Below are 17,757 nucleotides of genomic sequence, written 5' to 3' on the forward strand. Positions count from 1 at the left end.
GAACCGACCGGAAGCTGTGACCCATCAAGATGTTAGGGCACGTGTGCATTTTTCTCACATTGTTAAACACGAAAAAATATATATATATTGCTGCAGAATCAGTGGTTTGAAGCAGTTCGATTATACTCCAATAAAACTAGCACTTATGTTAATTTTATACTGTAATTTTGAGGGAAAAATCCATTAGTTAACATTGTCGTAAGTTAAGCACATACATTGTCAGAGGGTCTCTTCTTGGCCGTTGAATCATGGCCGTGTAGTAACCATATGGTACCCGTAAGAGAAACCCTTCACCGACCTGCCAGACAGATTCATACAATGTAAACACTTGGGAAGGAAGGATTTAGCATGTCGTCTGACGCGGTTTACTGTAGCTTTGAGGAAGCTGTCGTGAACTGGGCTGCGTTTTAAGAATAAGTACTATTTCTGTCAAGTCATCATTTTTTGACATTCAGAAAATGTTCAGTTCAACCTCCAACAACGGACTCCTGAAGTTGGAGGAATGTTCTGGAAGCAGCAGTAACCTTTTGGTCCTGCGCAACATTAATCCCCTCAGGATTCACGAGGTGGACAGTAATGTTAGCCTGCTAAATTTGGCAAGCGAAGAGGACGATGAAGTCCAGTTTGACAGTAAGCAGCTTTCTTTCCTCCGCTATGTTGCTGCCTAACGTAACTATGTTTACTGAGCCTTATTGAGCTGGCTTTGGTGGGTATTATCCTATTATCCCACATTACCTGACACACTGACACCAGACTAAACAACAGAAATTGATATACAGGGGCGTAGTTGAGGAATTATAGGCCATGTGACCAAAGTCATTCTGACCCCCCCACCCCCCACCTGTTGTAAAGTGCCCATCCTACCCACACACTGTAAAAATTATGAAAATAAAAATAAACATAAACGTACTGAAAATAAATTAAAAACTGAACATGGATACCACAATGTCACCCACTGGTTCGTGACCCTCCGTTTTGAAGCCTCGAGTTTTGCATTTCGGTCATCACCATTAAATGTTAAATTCGGCATTTTAACATGGGCGTCTCTTGTGGAGCCAGCCTCACGTGGCCATTCAGAGAACTGCAGTTTTTGGCACTCCTGTGTTGGCTTCTTTTTTCAGCTCCGGAGGCTGCGGCTTAATCCTACCATTACTCCAGCTTTAAAAAACACCCATGTCAGTTTATCTAATGCCACAGCAGACAAATAGAGGTGTAACGATACATCGATCTGGATTGATATATCAATTCAATGAACCACAATCCAGTATTGTCAATGCAAAGTGAAATATGGATACATATGATCATCTTCAAAATACCCCTTTATTATGTCAAATTTTCATGGTATGTCTGTGTCACCACTTCTGTCCGAGCGCACCTCCTTCCCAAACATTCAAACAGTGCTATCAGCCTAGCGCCAGGCAGACAGTGTCAAGCAGTCAAGAAAAAGACAATGAAAATATTTATTGATATCATCTCATACCAATCAGAGGCCAAGGCCCCTGGATTAAATCGAATCAAAATTGTAAAATGGCAGACTTTGTGATATCAAGCAACCATTGCGTCTTTGACCAAAGAATTTATATGATATCATATCATGATGACCTTGTGATTCACACACCTACAGACAAATAAATCAAGCCACTGAATCCTGTGCTTTTAAAAAAGCAATGAAAATTCAGTTGCTTCAGTTTGCATCTATGTTCATTTTGTTCAATGGGTTAATAAGAAAACATGGCATTTTCTGCAGCTGTTAAAAGAGTTAATTACTCTCCACACCTGTCCAATGTGTGTCCAACACACATTTTACAAATAAAACTCATCTGTACTCAATTTATGGGTTTTTACTTTTTATTTTATATACTTTATTAAAAAATATATTTTTTTTCACTCTTTTGTCATTAACACACAGGTCCGAAAGACACACACATGCACAAACAGGACCTATACATACACAAAGTAGAGAGATGTCAGAGTGAGGGGGCTGCCTTGGTCAGGTGCCCCGAGGGGTTGGGGGGTTCAGTGACTTGCTCAAGGGCACCTCAGCAGTGCCCAGGAGGTGAACTGGCATCTCTCCAGCTACCAGTCCACGTTCCATATTTGGTCCGGATGGGGATTTGAACAGGCGACCCTCCGTTTCCTAACCCAAGTCCCTATGGACTGAGCTACTGGAGTAACCAGCATCAACCATCCATCCCGTCATTCAGAACCTGTAAAATGAGATAACAGAAGTATATACCACAGTATATAACATTAGAAGAATGTGATATGGCTATTGTGCTATTTCTGTTAATACAACCTGAATCAACAGGCTTAAAGCTACAGAGCGTAACCTTTTTAGCAATTATTGTAACTATCACTATATCTTATGGTGTATCTTATCTTATCCTATCTTATCTATCTTGACAGTGGTACATGAGACAGATAATCTTTAAAAAAAAAAAATATCATGTTTCTCTGGCTTCTTCTCGTGCTTCTGATGAGAATCCACTGCACCTGAACATAAACCAATCCAGAGCCAGGAGGCATCTATGTTGCAGTGTAAGTCACTCTTTGTGCAAATGCTGCACTACCAACAACAGCATGCACGAAGAAGACTGACAAGTACAAACTTGCTTTCGTGAGTAGGAGGAGCCAGAAAAACTTGATTTATCTGTCTCATGTATGATGATATGTATATATAGTGACAGGGAAAAAAAATAACTGTTGAAAAAGTGACATACTGTAGCTCTAAAGACTTTGATCTTGATGGTTAGGCATAGACAGGAATAGCAGCATCTCTGTAAGTTGCTCAAGCAATTTGATACAGGGCATTGATGAAGTAGGAGGACTTGTACAGGACAAATTAAAAATAGAGTGGTTAAAATTGAAGCAACGGATGAACATCCAGATATTTTGTCCTTAGTGTGAGTCAAGGTTCAAGATGGGTGGATGCTATATTCCCTATGATGCAGCTTAAATGTTTTCACAGACTGAGTAGGCTGCTCAATAATGGCAAAAATCATAATGACAATTTGATCAATATTGAGATCACTTTGAGTATTGTCTTTAGAGATATAAAGCATTAATTTTACCTAAAAAAAACTTTTTCTTGTAACTTTGTATACAAATGAAAAACAAACAAACATCAATAATGATTATCTTGTTTTCATAATTGTTGGAAGCTGAAAACCAAAAAAGAAACTGAATTAATTTCCCAGCCCTACAGAGTCAGACTCTATACTTTCTATACCCAGTAAATTGAACATCATGTATAAAATTGGTGGAGTGCCCCTTTACCGTCTTATAGAAACTTGCACTTGACACATACGTTTGCATGAGTGTAGTAGAGGCGTGTAAATATAGACAGTGCACTGTGGGGGAGGGGGGGGGGGGGTGCACTGGGGCCCATGAGGTGAGGGGGGCCCATAGAGAGAGCGGGCTCTCTTACAATATATAGGGCAGAAAACAAGGCCTTATGGGTAATTGAGATTGCCAGGTTAGATAGACGCGTGTAGTGCGATTTGCTAGGTCATATGCCCAAACCTATCCCCATCAGTTTTTTTTTTTTTTGTAACAGTCAGTAGCATTCTATAAAAAATATTTTATGCTAATTCTACATGAACTATAGATAAAGTATAAAGAAACTATTCAGTTATGTGGATAATTCCTTATAAGTGATGATTATTTCTGAGTAGTATTTGGTGTTATGCAACGTCAAGTCTCCATTTGATCATGTGACAAGACAGTAAGGTTACACAGTAACTAGTTTAGGTTAGGGCTGGGCGGTATGACCTAAAATTTATATCACGGTATAAATCGAATCCCTTCACGGTAACAGTATATATCGCGGTATAAATGTAGGTGTAAAAGTTATAATAGAAGTGTTTCTGAATGGGTTTTGTAGTCCCTTAGCAAAGCTAAATTGATAAAAAAAAACAACAACAACAACAAAAGCAAAGATATAATGTATTTTTTAGAGCATTTATTGTGCAGAATGCAGATCTCAAAATTCAAAATTAAAACCCAGTACTCTATGGTGCAAAATGTCCCCTGGGATCTATATCAAAAGGTAATTTCCTTCTTTTAGCAAAATCCTAAATGACTGAGTTGTGTTTTTTCCACCTGGACCTTTATGCTCTGCCATTTCTCCTCTAATCATCACGCTGTAACCTGTGACAGGCTGCTATGATACCACAACTATCACACATTCACATATGGAGTTTTTTGTGGAGCCCCTAGCGTCACATAGGTTTACATTACCAAAGGTTTATGACAAACTCTCTTGCCGAAAACCAACTCCCGTGTGCGCACGGCGAGAGAGGAGAGGGAGAGACGCTGTGCTGCTGCCAGAGGAGACACTGAATGAGTTCCCTCTGAGCGGTAAGTCGCTAAAAGAGTCTGAGAAGTCCGGGGCTGTTCATAACTCACTCACTCACAAGTTCTCCAGCAACACATGTTGCACGTGCTACGCTAAATCACGGACGTGAACCAGCTCCTCTTGCTCCGCTGTCTCTGTGCTCGCAGCCATTTTCACACTGAGGCAGGGGCGATGACGCCATCGACGACAGGACGGTAGAGCGCAAATCATTTCTACCGTCTACCGCATATACCATGCAGCCCTAGTTTAGGTGCATAAATAGTGTGCCAGCGTGCACTAGGGCCTGTTGTAACTTCCTTATGCCACTGCTGTAGTGACATCATCAGGATGTAAGATCAAGTCAAGGTTGCCTCACCAATGAGTTTCTGTTTCGGAACAAGTCTAGACTTGTCACTGCACACATTCTGTTGTATGCTGAAATGAGAGTCAGAATGTGTCGCACAGCAGAACAGCCTCGTCTCCACATTCTGGCTCAGTAACAGTCTCAGCTTGGTCATGTGTTTACAGTCAGTGTTTGAGTAGTACAGTAGGTGGAGGAGGCTGGTGTCCGCTGGACCAGGCAGATAAGCATTACTGCTGTGCACGCCCCCTTATGTATAAACAAGATGTGCTCAATTTTTGGTCAACAGGATAATCATTAGTACAGTTCTGAGTGCTTAATATCGGACCAAGGGTGACCAAGGGTACAGAAAAAATGGACCTAGGAGACAAAAACATTGTTGCAATGATTGCAAAAGTTATTGAGGAAGGTAAGACTACGAAGAAGATATTGTTGTGGTTGTATAATATTTGTTTTTAGTGGGGGTCCAGCAGAGACAAATTTAATTTAAACTGTAGTTTTGTGCTACTAGAACAAAACAGAACTGCAACTTCCTGTTTCTCATTGTTTCTCCTTTTTATTAATGTCATTTTGTAGCTTCAGACACAGATAGCAACCGTGACGTGTTGATGGCTGGTAAACATTACCCATCCATTCAAGAGTTTGCCTCAGCAATCCCCAACCACCTTCTCCTGGGGTCTCTGCTGGAGCACTTGTGCTTTGTCTACGAGACCAACCCAGCACGCTCACGAATGTTGTTTAAAGGTATGTACAGAGTATGCTGGTACGTGGTATTTTAAATACACATTTACCATTGTGTGATTATTGTCAGTTTGTTTCTAATTCAGTTACAAATTATGTTGTTGTTTCCTCTTACAGTCATTGGTCAGCATTTAGCTGCGATGAACCTGCTCTCACCTTTGGCCATAAGTGATGAGTTCAGCACCGTCAGACTGCAGCACAACCGAGCCTTTACTGAGCTGCTTCACGCTGCCGAGTCCTCGCTGTATCCTCAGGTAACTGGACGAGTCACCAGTATGTCCACTGGGAGCCTTACCAAGTAGTCAGCATGTTGTCAGTTTGAGACTGGGAGTGTTATGTAAAATGGTATTTGTAGTTCGTATAGACTTGTCAGTAAGACTGTGTTTATCCTCATCTCATTCACAGGGCCAACAAGGTCTTGGCACAAACGCACACAATCCTGCTTTAAGGTAAGCTAAACTTGGAGTAGTTTTTTTTATTGTTGAGATGCTTCAAATGAATATTAAAGAGATAATTCAGATCTTTTGAAGTGGGGTTGTATGAGGTACTTATCCATATTCAGTGTATAACCTACAGTAGTTGGTGGTCAGCATGCCCCCAGTTTGGAGAAGCAGACAGGAGTACTGTGACAGAGGCTAAGCAACGTACTGCTATTGTCAGGGGCAGCAGCAAAACATATTTGAGCTACTTAAAAAAATAATATAAGTTTAAGTGTACACATTGTTTAGAATATTTTCACTGCTTTATCCTGCTGTCAAACAACCTTTTCTGAAAGAGAAGTAAAGTCGTTATCTATGCTCTCTTGAAAGCCACCAGACTCCTTCGACAAAAACAGTAGTCTTACCTCGCAGAACACAGGAGTTGCTACTCTACTGCTGCCTCGAGCAGTTAGTTTTTTATGTTATTTAGTGACTTTGGTGTTTTAAAGGGTTAGTTCGGATTCACCACATAACACAAACAAAACACAAACAAAACAACTGATTGAGGCAGCAGCAGTTCAGCAACTCCTGTGTTCAGCAAAGTAAAATTACAATTTTTGTCAAAGGAGTCTGGCGGCTTTGAAGAGATGAATGTAACGACTTCAGTTCCCCGTCGACGGGGTCATCTTATGGCAAGGAAATCTGTGAAAATATTTAAATATAGCCTACACTTAAACTGATATTGATTTTTTTGGTTAAAGTTGTTTTGCTGCTACTCTCGTCAACAGCAATACATTACTTAGCTTCGGTGCTGCTTTTCCCACCTGCTACACCAAACTGGTGGTGTGCCGACTGCCATCTACTGTAGGTAATACACTGACTATGGATAAGCGCTTCTTACAACACTTCTTCAAACAATCCAAACTACCCTTTAAGTAAGAGATGTCTGTTTTTGCCTTCCCTCAGATCTAAGGAGGGACTTTTTCAGGCGCAGACTTCCCGGTATCTTAGTGAATTTGAAGAGGTGTGCAGGCTCGGAAAAGGATCATATGGAAACGTTTTTAAGGTATTTTACCCCCTTCTTCTCCTTACTCCTCTACTCCACTAAAGAATAACTTTAGTCGATCAACACAGTCATGTTCTCTCTGATATCATCTTGTAGGTTGTGAACAAACTGGATGGGCAGGATTATGCTGTGAAGAAAATTCTCATCAAAAAAGTCTCAACAGAAGACTGCATGAAGGTGGGGCATCAGTGTTTTATCAATATAACCTTCATGCACCCAGAGATATAATAGACTAATAATTTGATTTTTTTGTTTGGTTTTAGGTCCTCAGAGAAGTCAAAGTGTTGTCCAGCCTGATGCATGTAAATGTTGTCGGCTATCACACTGCGTGGATGGAACATGTCCAGCCCGCGGCAAGTGAGTATTTAACTGCAGTCCTGCGAAAAGTTTGTTGGGCTGTAATAAGATCAGTGAACAATTACAGTGACTTTTCTTATTATAAGAGCAGATTTATGTGAAAAACATCTCTGTTTGCAGATGTCGAGCCTCTCCTGCCTGCACTGGAGTCACCTGGAGAAGAAGACAGGTAGGATCAGCGTCCAGTGTTAACTAAGCTTTCATGAATTCTTACGGACATTTTTCACCATTTTCTGTCATTGTATGAACCAAATTATGTTTCAAGAAAATAATCATCGTATTAATCCTTAATGAAATTAATTGTAACTTGCCACCCTAGTGGAGATGGGCCTTTTCAGTAATTTCCAAATGCGAGTATCATTATTACATGTTTATTATTATCATGTACATGAGTACTAGCAAAAAAAAAAAAAGAAAAATTGGGTCTGAACTGAATACCCAAGTGAAAATGTAGTAGGAGAGTAGCCTACTTTTCTGTGCTGCAAGAGTTTAACGTGACATAGTTTGCACTTCTCAATCTGTTTGTTCATTTTCTCGATTAACTTCCAAACATCACTCTTATGTCTGGTCCCCACTCTGCCTGTAATGTTAGATTCAGGGATGTCTGAATGAAAAGTTATCTGTAGCAGCACAGATCATTTTTGCTGCATGGATCTGTGCAGATATTCATAGATAGCAGTTACAGTACTGCATCCCAACCAAAAAACAATTAGATTCCAGTGCTGGCTGCATTGGATTGTGACTTGTGTGATCCAAACATTTTCAATAACACCAGAGCATTGATAAGTCCAAAAGTAAAAAAAAAAAAAAAAAAAAGGTAATCATTTTTAAAATTCATAACATGTGACAAAATTACAAAATGGTCTGTTTCAATCCATATTTATTGGCGTTTAGTCTTTCAGAAACATTTTCATTGTGGTCAGAAAAACTGATGAGGCATGCACCTGTTTTTACAGGGCAGTATATAGCCCCAATCTAACAGCACCATGAATTACATTTATTCATTAAAGACAGATTATTTAATAAAAAAGACTAACTCATTAATCCAGCAATTGCTCGATGCATTGACATCCAAATCGGGTACTCATGCCCATTCCAACGCCCTAATATTACTTATTAGTTTCACTGATATTTAACATTTTACCTTGTGGTGAAGTACTTTGGCTGAATTACTGACTTACTTGATTAATATCACAAAAAGGGAATTAAAAAAATATATATAATTTTAAAAAAAAACAAAAAAACATATATATATATATATATATAATTTATTTTATTTTATTTTATTTACGTTCTGATTCTTTACAGAAATAGCATGAAATAAGAATTTTTTTTTTGAGAGGTAGAAATTATTCTTGGCCAGTAATATTTTTTATTCGCATATTAAAAAAACTTATATAAAAAAAAAACCTTACAATTACCTTCTAATTATAAATTATAATTTCATGGGGTTACCTGTAGCCATTAGGTAGAGTTTGCCCCATACTAGCTGAGACCTTGGCAGTGGCTCGAGTTTGATTCCAAACTGTCACCCTTTGTTGCATGTCATCCCCATTCTGTCTTTTTCCCTTACCTGTCACTCCCCACCTGTTCTGTCATAAAACCTAAAAAATAATTTTAGATAAATAAATAAATAAATAATAATTTCAAACAGTATTCCCAGTATTTATCTGAGGGCATGTAGATGCAATAATAGTTGTTATAATGCTCAAAACACTAAATGTATTTCGTCTCTTTCTTTCACAGTTTTGATGAGAATCCTGACAACAGCAGCACCAGCTCCTCAATAGTGTTTCAAAGCCTCAGTAAGAGGACCGATACTGCTTCAAGTGCCAACATACCCCCCAGAGAGGCTGAGCCCGTCAAAGCTTTAGTTCCTACCCTCGAGACGGGCCAGGTGGTGTGTCCCAAGACGATGCGGCGGATTCCCAAGAACTATGTCCCCTGTGTGTTCCTGGGACAGGGAGGTCCTCCAAAGGGCTCCAAATGTCCCGCCATGGGGTGGGACAGCTCAGCACTGTTAGAGGAGGAGTCCGGCAGGAGCAGCATCGAACTGAACAACAACTCCTGCATTGATAAGGACTTTCAACAGTGGGCTGACAAACGTAGAACAAAGCCTTCTAAAGAGGTAGATGCTTAAAGGAACAGTTCACCCCAAAATCAGAAATGCATATTTCTCCTCTTGCCTTTAGTGCCATTTATCAGTCTAGATTGTTTTGGTGTGAGTTGCTGAGTGATTGAGATAGCGGCTGTAAGGATTTCTGCCTTCAATATAATGGAACTAAATGGCACTCGGCTTTTTAAATACATTTTTAAAAAATTCTCAACAGTAATATCTCGTTCCAGAGATCCTGACCCAGTTACTCAAGATAATTCACAGACTTTGTTGTGAGCAGTTTCATGTAGGGACTATTTTCTTTTTACTGAACTACATCCACCAACAGTATCACCACGCAGAAGGAAGCGTGCGTCTACTCATGTATGACAGGCTACTACTAGCTCACCAGAGGGAGCTAAAGTTACAGCTCAGCCACACAGGATGTCATTAATGTTTACATCTCCCGTTTTCAAGAGCACAAACCTCTCATCCATGAGTAGATGCAGGCTTTTTTCTTTGCAATGATACGGTTAAAAGAAAATAGTTTCAACATGAAATTGCTCACAACAAGGTCTGTGGATTATCTTGAGTAACCAGGCCAGGATTTCTGGAAAGAGAAAATGCTACGAGTATTCTTTAAATGTAGTTCTTTGGCACTTTGAGCACCACTAACTGAGTACCATCTAGTTTTATTATATCGAGAGAAGGCGGACATCTCTACAGCAGATATCTGCAACAAACACCAAAACAATGTAGACCAACAAATAACGCTACAGATTCAAGGAAAAATGTGCATTTTTAATTTTAGGTGAAGTGTTCCTTTGAAGATTGCAATGTTTTATAGCTTGGTAAAAGTAAAAAAATTAGACTCTTTTTTCAGAATTCTTGATGAAATGTACACTTATAAACGATGCTAAATTTTCAGTAATGGTTGTATCTGCAGGTGCAGTTCCACCTGATGCTCTACATCCAGATGCAGCTGTGTGAGCGCTCACTGAAGGACTGGATCTCTGAGAGGAACGCCAAGCCCAAAGAACAACTCAGCTCAAAATGTAATTATTTAACACATGTGTTACTTGAAAAAAAATATGTAGTTCCATTACAGATTAAATATTAAAAAAAACTATTTTGTATTTTCAGGTCCTTATGGATGTGTTGACACAGAACACACACTCAGCCTGCTGAGAAAGATACTTGAAGGAGTGGAGTACATTCACTCCAGGGGAATCATGCACAGAGACCTGAAGGTAAGTTGCTTTGATAGATTTTATTTGGTTTGAGGTTATCTCTGTAGCTTAATGCAAACTATTCCAGTCACATACAGTTTGCATTGGCACACAGGTGTCAACTAGGAGTGATATCTAATAAGCCGTTAAAAGAGTCCTGGTTATCGTCTGTCACGAAGGAAATGTGTAAATTCTCCCAGTAGTTGAATACAAAGTCATACAGCTTTTCAGGAAGGCGTTTTCTCAACTCCCCCCTCTTGCCTTGGACGTGTTTCAGATAAATTTCACTCTTGCAAATATCCTGAAGCCTCCGTGGCTGCTGAGTGATTTCTAGCAGCTGGTCCCTCTGTTTGAAGAAACACGGCAGGGTCAAGGTGGACGGCAGGTGGCCGTTGTGGTTGTAGACAGTGAGCGGGGAGGTGAGGCTGAGGAGTTTGACCAGCAGAGAGCTGTTCCTTAGATTAGGCCTGTGGTTCAGGAACAGGAACAGACAGTTCTCCCCTGCTTCGCTAAGCTTATTGATGTTGGCTCCATACCTGAGCAGTAGCTCCACCAGCTCCTTGTTGCCCATGCTGCACGCCTCCTGTAGAGGTGTCATTCCGGCTTTGTTTATCGCGTTGACCTCGGCCCCCCGCTCAAGCAGCTCAGAGATGCAGCTGAGGTCGTCCTGCAGGGTTTTAGTGGTCTTCACAGCCATAGCCACAGCAGCTAAGTGCAGAGGAGTGTTCCCAGAGTGCTTCACCCCCTTAAAAATAGTCAAGAATATACTTGAATTTAATGTAGAACCTAATGCACATATTTCAGCAGGATGAGGAGCACTGAAAAGATGGTAAAAGGGGAATCGTTGGGTGTCTCTAATAAAACATGTGCACAAACCTTGTTGATATCTGCTCCCTCCTTGATCAAGCTGGCTATTAAGTCCTTATGGAGGATCCCTGCGGCCATGTGCAGGGGCGTCATCCCGCTGCTGTCCACAGCATTAACATCAGCACCGTAGCTGGACAGAATTTGGACAGCAGACAGAGCCCTGTAGCGTACTGACAGGTGGAGAGCTGTCTGGTGACTCCCCTCCACCTAGAGAGGAACCACAAGAAGCACATTTGCAAAACATTTCAAGAGGAGTGAAGTAATGATATACTGATATGTTAAAATATTCACCTTTGCATTGACGTTAACACAGTGCTCACACAGGAGCCGTAGACAGGCCTCTGCCTGCTTATGCAAGCCGATCACAGCAGTCTGAAACTTTGACTCCAGTTTTGAGCCACAAGTTAGGATGCTCGGCCATCCAGCTATCACCAAGTGCAGAGTGGTTCGACCCAGCTGGTCCCTGTGGCAGAGGCAGAGACAGTGAACCAGTGAAGATAAAGAGCTGCCTTCTTTAATTAGAGCACTAATTCTTTTCTTTGAACCTTGTAAAGACCCAACCTTCCAGTGATTTGATGTTTTCTTACAATATTTTTTGCTGCTGAAGACTTGAATTTTGTCATCTTCGCCGGGCACACAAAAAGTCTTATGATTATAAAACTAGAAGTTGTTTAATGATTTTGTATTAAACAAAATATTATTTAATTACCTGTATAATCAAAAAGTTTGAAATCATTTTTTCAAGAAATAAATACCCTTATAATGTTGCCCACCTACTATTTCTGTTGATAATGTAATTTGTCTTTGTGATAAACAACATATACTGTCATTTATAGCACAAAGAACACACATTAAGTGTACTGTAGAAACATGTAATTGACATAAACTAATTTTATTGATCATTTATGAACATTTATTTAATTAATGTAACAGAAAAAAATCACTCTGACTGAGGGGTCCTCTTTATGACGGAGGACAAACTGGTAGAGTTGAACTGACCGTCTTTCATCCAAAATAACAACAACTGTGAAAGATCTATTCCACCATCAATTACAAACAGGGAGCAGACAAAATACTGAAATTTAATATTGAAGTACAAAAATGCAACATGTGAAGAGTCAGTCAAGAGAACTAAGTTATGCCTCCTCTGTCAGCATGGATGTCAACTCCATAAGATACCTGACTGAGTTGACAAAAACTTATATATTTATTAATTTCACAGCAGTCACAGTGAATAGCTACTTCATTTTTGTTTTTCAAAGTTGCTAAAAGTTCTCTTAATTCTCATCAAAATACAAATTTAAAACCAGAACTTATGTTTAGCTTTGATTAAAAATGGCTACAGAGTTGACCTGTTATGGTTGAGACACACACCCTATAGCAGTATTATTTAATGAATATATCAAAAAATAGAAAGCTCATCGGTACTTGAGCAGCACTCCCGCCTTTTTGGAAACCAGGAAGTGAGGTATGAGTCCTTGAGATATAGTTTACTCCTTTCATGGCTGATTAAATTATCTGACTGAGTTGACAAAAATGTGGGACACATCTTTAAGGGGCCAACATTTTTACAAAAATATATATTTTAAAAGAATTTTAGCAGTACATTTTCATACCAATGTTAGTAGTACATAGAGTTGGTTTTAGATTTTGAAGGCTTAACACATTTTTGATAGTCTGAAGTTCTGAATTCTTGTCTGGAACAAGGGTGTTTTCTGGCACAGGGCAAGTTTAGACGTTAAAAAATAAAAGCAGATAAAAGCATTTTATAAATCGTATTTATTTCAAACCCTTTAAAAATTATGTTTTTTCACCCAAAACATAACAAGTGTGTAAATAAGTTAGAATTCTAAGATGTTGTATTGTTTTTGTCTCCGGTAAGACTTTTGTTTCAGTTCTCAAGAATGGGTAAGAGATATAAGGAACCAGTAATGCATGTGGTTTTACTGAGTGTCACGACATATAATTTCACAACCGTTTTAACAGGAAGTCGTCTAGTCACCATAAATTAAATTAGACTCTCTCTGTACATGTACTCTTATTTGTTGTAGCAAATAAACTAAACTATCTCAGCTGAAACGAGTTAATTTACTACGGCTGAGTTATTTACATTTTATCTTACGAGAGGCTGATAACAAGAGAAGAACAACCTCATGTTAACACTGTAGTGTAAATGGGCGTGATGTTTGGTGTTAGTGTGTGTGTCTGTGTCCTGGTCTGGGTGTGTGTTTGTCCAGACCTCCTTTCAGGGTCTGCCCCTGTTGACAGCAGGCTCTGCATGCTCTTTACTCTTCTGTAAGAGGCAGCCAGATGAAGGGGCTGGGTAGTCAGGCCCTGAGGCAAGACAAGATGAGACAAGACAAACTGGAATACTGGATAACACAAATATGTTACAGCCTAACACTAAAAGGATTTCTTTCTATTTTACAATTTTAACATTTTGGTAAGTAATGATCACATTGGAACATTAACATGTGAGAGTTGTAAGTAATCACAAGCTTCTTGTGGCTGTTGTTGTCGTTATGTGTTTATTTGAGTATGATTTGGTAATAATATAATATATAAGATGCTGTGTTTCTGTTAGTGTGAGAGTGTGAATTTCACATTTTACATGTTTCAACTCTCACTAGTAATTTAAAAAAAAAAAAACGGTTGCATTGTTGCATTTACCTTCCAGAAAACTTCTCCGGGCGCACCGCCTTGTAACTCGATGAGAAAGTTACTCCCATACTTTTTTGACATGTCCTCTATACGTCCCAAGTCTTCATCCATAATCGCTGTATAGAAGTCATTGTTGTGAAACATGACAGTGTCGCTGCTCCTACCCTCACGTTCCTCGCTCCCCTCCAACATGGCCAGGCATCGCAGCTTCACTGCTGTCTGTGTGTAGTCTCTCAGGATGTGTGTGTTGGTTGAAAGCTGGTTTTTCTGGTTGTACGTGCAAGCGTACATTTGGCAATTTGGCTCTGCGAGGAGGGAAATGTTTAAATGCTACTTCTGTTTTCTTGTGTCAGTCTGATTTCATCAAGTAAGTTTGATGTAAGGTCTTCCTGTCACAACTGATAACTTCTTGCGGCGTGTGAGGCCATTTATGGGGACTGTTAACACCCCTCTGAGTAATTTACAGGTTGTTCCTGTGCTTTTGGCACTTCAGTATTTTGCTTTTAGGAAAGCAGAGAATCATTACTTTGCAAATGCTTAACAATCCATCTTTTAAAATGCAGGAAATAATGTACAATATTTGCAAATTTGAACTTTATGTGATGTGAAGCAGACAAATTTTTCTAAATGATCTCCCTAAATTTGTTGATTTCTGCCCTTAATTAATTGTAATATTGCAAAAACTTAGAACATTTGTATCTTTAAACCTTCTGACGTATGCACCTAATTGTGATGTCTTTATACTTCCACAGCCTAGGAATATTTTCCTCCATGGTCACGACTGCAATGTTCGGATCGGGGACTTTGGTCTGGCCTGCAGGGATCTAATACTGGATGGCCATAAAAGCACCACCTCTCCCAGCTGTGGTAATACTGCACTTCTTACCTTGTTAGTTTTCACAACACAGCACCTGTCAGAATCACCTCTAGATGGTACTGTTTGCTTTAAAGTCACTTTTCCGATGTATTTTGCAGATTCCTCACATACTTCGGGTGTTGGTACCTTTGTATACGCTGCACCAGAACAACTGAAGGGCTCCCATTATGACTCGAAGGTAAACATGTTCATCGTAACTAAAAAATGTTTGATTTAGACTTGTTTTTTCATGTAAAATTACACATTTTTGTGCTTTACTTTCATCATTTATCAGCTTTGTCATTTTATTTAATCACTTATTTAAACAAGCAGTCGCACTGAGATTGGAATTTCTTTTTCAAGAAAGACATGTCTACAAAAAAAATCCAAAACACATAGCCTAGGTAGATATTTACATTTAAGAAAGGCAATTACAAGTGTGGACAGCACTCCAATTTGACTTTTTAATTTTGCCACATGGACACTTTGGGCAAGACACCCTTCTTTAGCGTGTATTCTGGCAACGTCACTAACAGTACCTCAACCAGAACAACAAGCCAAAGAAGGCAACTTCATTTATATAGCACATTTCATACACAAGGGTGATTCAACATGCTTTACAGAGCAATAAAATATAAAACATAATAAAGGATACAGAAAAGAGTTAAGCAAAAGAAGGTACAGAAGGTAAAATTGATTACTAAATTATTTTTTAATGAAAAATCACCATTAAAAATAGCAAACGTCTAGTCAAGAGGTGCAAAGATATAAAGATATTTAAAATGATGTAAAATTGAGTTTAAAAATAGGGTTTCAGTAATAACAGGGTGGAGTAGGCACTGTAAAAAAGGAATGTTTTTAGCTTTGACTTAAAAAGGTCAGAGACGGGGCTTGTTAACAAGTACATCCCAACAGGGGGAGCCAAAACTTTTCATGGCACAGATTCTCATAGTTTAGTGCAGTAAAACATGAAACAAGACAAAGCAGTCTGATTAACTAAAACCTTGGTCTAGAGACACTTCTTCTCAGGGTCTTGAATTTGTGTCCACCTACAGTCCCATATCTAAGTCAGTCTTAGACATATTGAGGAGAGCAGAGCAAACTCTGCTTAGATATTTTTATAAGAGATCTTCCAAGTTACGTGATTACTTAGTGAAGTAAGAGACCTCCTTATTTTCTGCCTGAAATCTCCAGTGGGAATTTTTCTCATCATAATTGTATCCACTGCTATTCTGTGATCAGGGATCAGGAACTTCATTACATGGATGTTGACACAGTAAAGATGCCACAGAGAGGTGGTAATAGAGACAGAATCCTTCTCCACAGGGAGACATGTTGAATATATTTCCTTGATACCCTCATCCCCAATGGGATGAACGAGGAGATTTCATTTGCTTGTGAGGTGACGATATTTGTGTTGTTTCATTTTTTAGTGCCCCAAACCATGAGAATCTGTGCCATGAAAGGTTTTGGCTCCCCCTGTTGGGGTGTAGTTGTTGTGCAGGTTGAGGTCACTTATAAGTAACTCCACCTGTGTATATTGTTTCTAACTTTAATCGTGAGTTGAATGTGTTGTGTCTTATTTTTAAGTATGCAAGTGCAGCCTTTAAAATGTTCAAACAGGATAAGGGCAGCCTCGCTCCACTTGTATGCAGCATAGTATTTGAAGCCGTGTTTCCTGAGTCTAGTGTGAACAAGAGATACAGCTGATGTTAAGTTGTCCTGAGACTTGAGATTGTTAGTGCAGTATTTAAATGCAACCAGAGAGCAGAGGTAACCAGGCAGTTATTGCAGTAGAGCCTTACATTATATCAACAATCTTTATCATTGTCACCTCTTCTATGACATTTTTAAACAACTGTCAGCTTAAACTTTGTGTTATTGTTTCTCTCTCAGTCAGACATGTACAGCATCGGAGTGCTGGCTCTCGAGCTATTCCAGCCCTTTGGGACAGAGATGGAGCGGGTGAGGATCCTTGGGGACCTGAGAGACGGGAAAATCCCAGACTCGTTCTGCCAGAGATGGCCAGTCCTGACGAAGTACATCATGAAGCTGACGAGTAAAGAGCCCAGTGTTCGGCCCACGGCCAGCCAGCTTCTACAGAGCGAACTCTTCTGCAGTAAAGACATAGTATGTTGGGATAAACTGATATATTTTAGCTCTGCAAATGATAAACCCCAGGAGACGTTTGGTGCTTTGAAAAAACAAAAAACAAAAAAAATGTGAAAAATGGTCACCAAAAAGTGCTTTCTGTTGCCACCAGGAAGACTTAAGACCACATCTGCAGTACAGCTCCTAATAATAAGAAATCAATTTTTATATTTTTTCCCTCCGCAGGTGATCCATGGTTTGCAGAAGAGGGTTGAAGAGCAGGAGGAAGAGATCATGCAGCTGAGGAGACAGATCAGTCAGCTCCAGAGCTCAGAAGTCACAGTTCATTTCTCTGAGTCAGACAAGAGTTGAGCCTTAAAGGTCTCTACTCTACAGACTGTCAAAACTTGATTTATCAGCCACTGCTGTACTGATTTAGTGACCTGGTACAAGTGGTAGAGCAAGTGTGCGTGCGTGTGTGTGTGTGTGTGTGTGTGTGTGTGTGTGTGTGTGTGCATGCGTGTGTGAGTGAGCATTTGAGTGTGCCTTCTACACCTGGATGTAAGAGTGCAATTATTTATCTTCATTTAGCTGTTCAATAAAACATAATTCTGTGACATCTTACAGGATCTCTGAGAAGCAATATGTGATTACTGATCATTCGAGACTTTCCTTTGA

General features: G+C 39.6%; 2 protein-coding genes across 3 annotated transcripts; one reads left to right on the forward strand and one right to left on the reverse strand.

Annotated features, from left to right (window-relative positions):
• The first annotated feature begins 236 nt into the window (after positions 1-236).
• Positions 237-17,703, forward strand: eif2ak1 (eukaryotic translation initiation factor 2-alpha kinase 1). Of its 2 annotated transcripts, none has more exons than XM_049562616.1 (15): positions 237-630; positions 5,274-5,441; positions 5,556-5,692; positions 5,844-5,887; positions 6,824-6,923; positions 7,020-7,100; positions 7,187-7,280; positions 7,401-7,449; positions 9,027-9,408; positions 10,322-10,430; positions 10,519-10,625; positions 14,885-14,999; positions 15,108-15,187; positions 16,885-17,118; positions 17,326-17,703. In XM_049562616.1, the coding sequence occupies exons 1-15, from the start codon at positions 459-461 to the stop codon at positions 17,449-17,451; spliced, it is 1,998 nt and encodes a 665-aa protein (XP_049418573.1). In that variant the 5' UTR covers positions 237-458; the 3' UTR covers positions 17,452-17,703. The 2 variants fall into 2 exon arrangements, with proteins under 2 accessions (XP_049418573.1, XP_049418574.1); XM_049562617.1 differs by lacking the exon at positions 237-630 and adding an exon at positions 4,009-5,106.
• On the reverse strand, positions 10,627-14,866 carry LOC125880311 (ankyrin repeat domain-containing protein 61-like). Its single transcript, XM_049562618.1, has 5 exons — positions 14,142-14,866; positions 13,711-13,805; positions 11,763-11,934; positions 11,481-11,678; positions 10,627-11,349 (listed from the first exon to the last, which is right to left on the reverse strand). The coding sequence occupies exons 1-5, from the start codon at positions 14,421-14,423 to the stop codon at positions 10,723-10,725; spliced, it is 1,374 nt and encodes a 457-aa protein (XP_049418575.1). The 5' UTR covers positions 14,424-14,866; the 3' UTR covers positions 10,627-10,722.
• Positions 17,704-17,757: the final 54 nt, after the last annotated feature.

This window comes from Epinephelus fuscoguttatus, linkage group LG20 (assembly GCF_011397635.1).
Source record: "Epinephelus fuscoguttatus linkage group LG20, E.fuscoguttatus.final_Chr_v1".
NCBI classification, from domain to species: domain Eukaryota; kingdom Metazoa; phylum Chordata; class Actinopteri; order Perciformes; family Serranidae; genus Epinephelus; species Epinephelus fuscoguttatus.

Coding starts and splice junctions, on each gene's coding strand:
- eif2ak1 (XM_049562616.1), top strand. CDS start 459: ATGTTCAGTTCAACCTCCAACAACGGACTCCTGAAGTTGGAGGAATGT. Junction 5,693..5,843: donor AGTCCTCGCTGTATCCTCAG/GTAACTGGACGA, acceptor TCTCATTCACAG/GGCCAACAAGGTCTTGGCAC. Junction 10,431..10,518: donor AGAACAACTCAGCTCAAAAT/GTAATTATTTAA, acceptor TTGTATTTTCAG/GTCCTTATGGATGTGTTGAC.
- LOC125880311 (XM_049562618.1), bottom strand. CDS start 14,423: ATGTACGCTTGCACGTACAACCAGAAAAACCAGCTTTCAACCAACACA. Junction 11,935..13,710: donor GGGGCAGACCCTGAAAGGAG/GTCTGGACAAAC, acceptor CCTCTGCCACAG/GGACCAGCTGGGTCGAACCA. Junction 11,679..11,762: donor GTGTTAACGTCAATGCAAAG/GTGAATATTTTA, acceptor GTTCCTCTCTAG/GTGGAGGGGAGTCACCAGAC.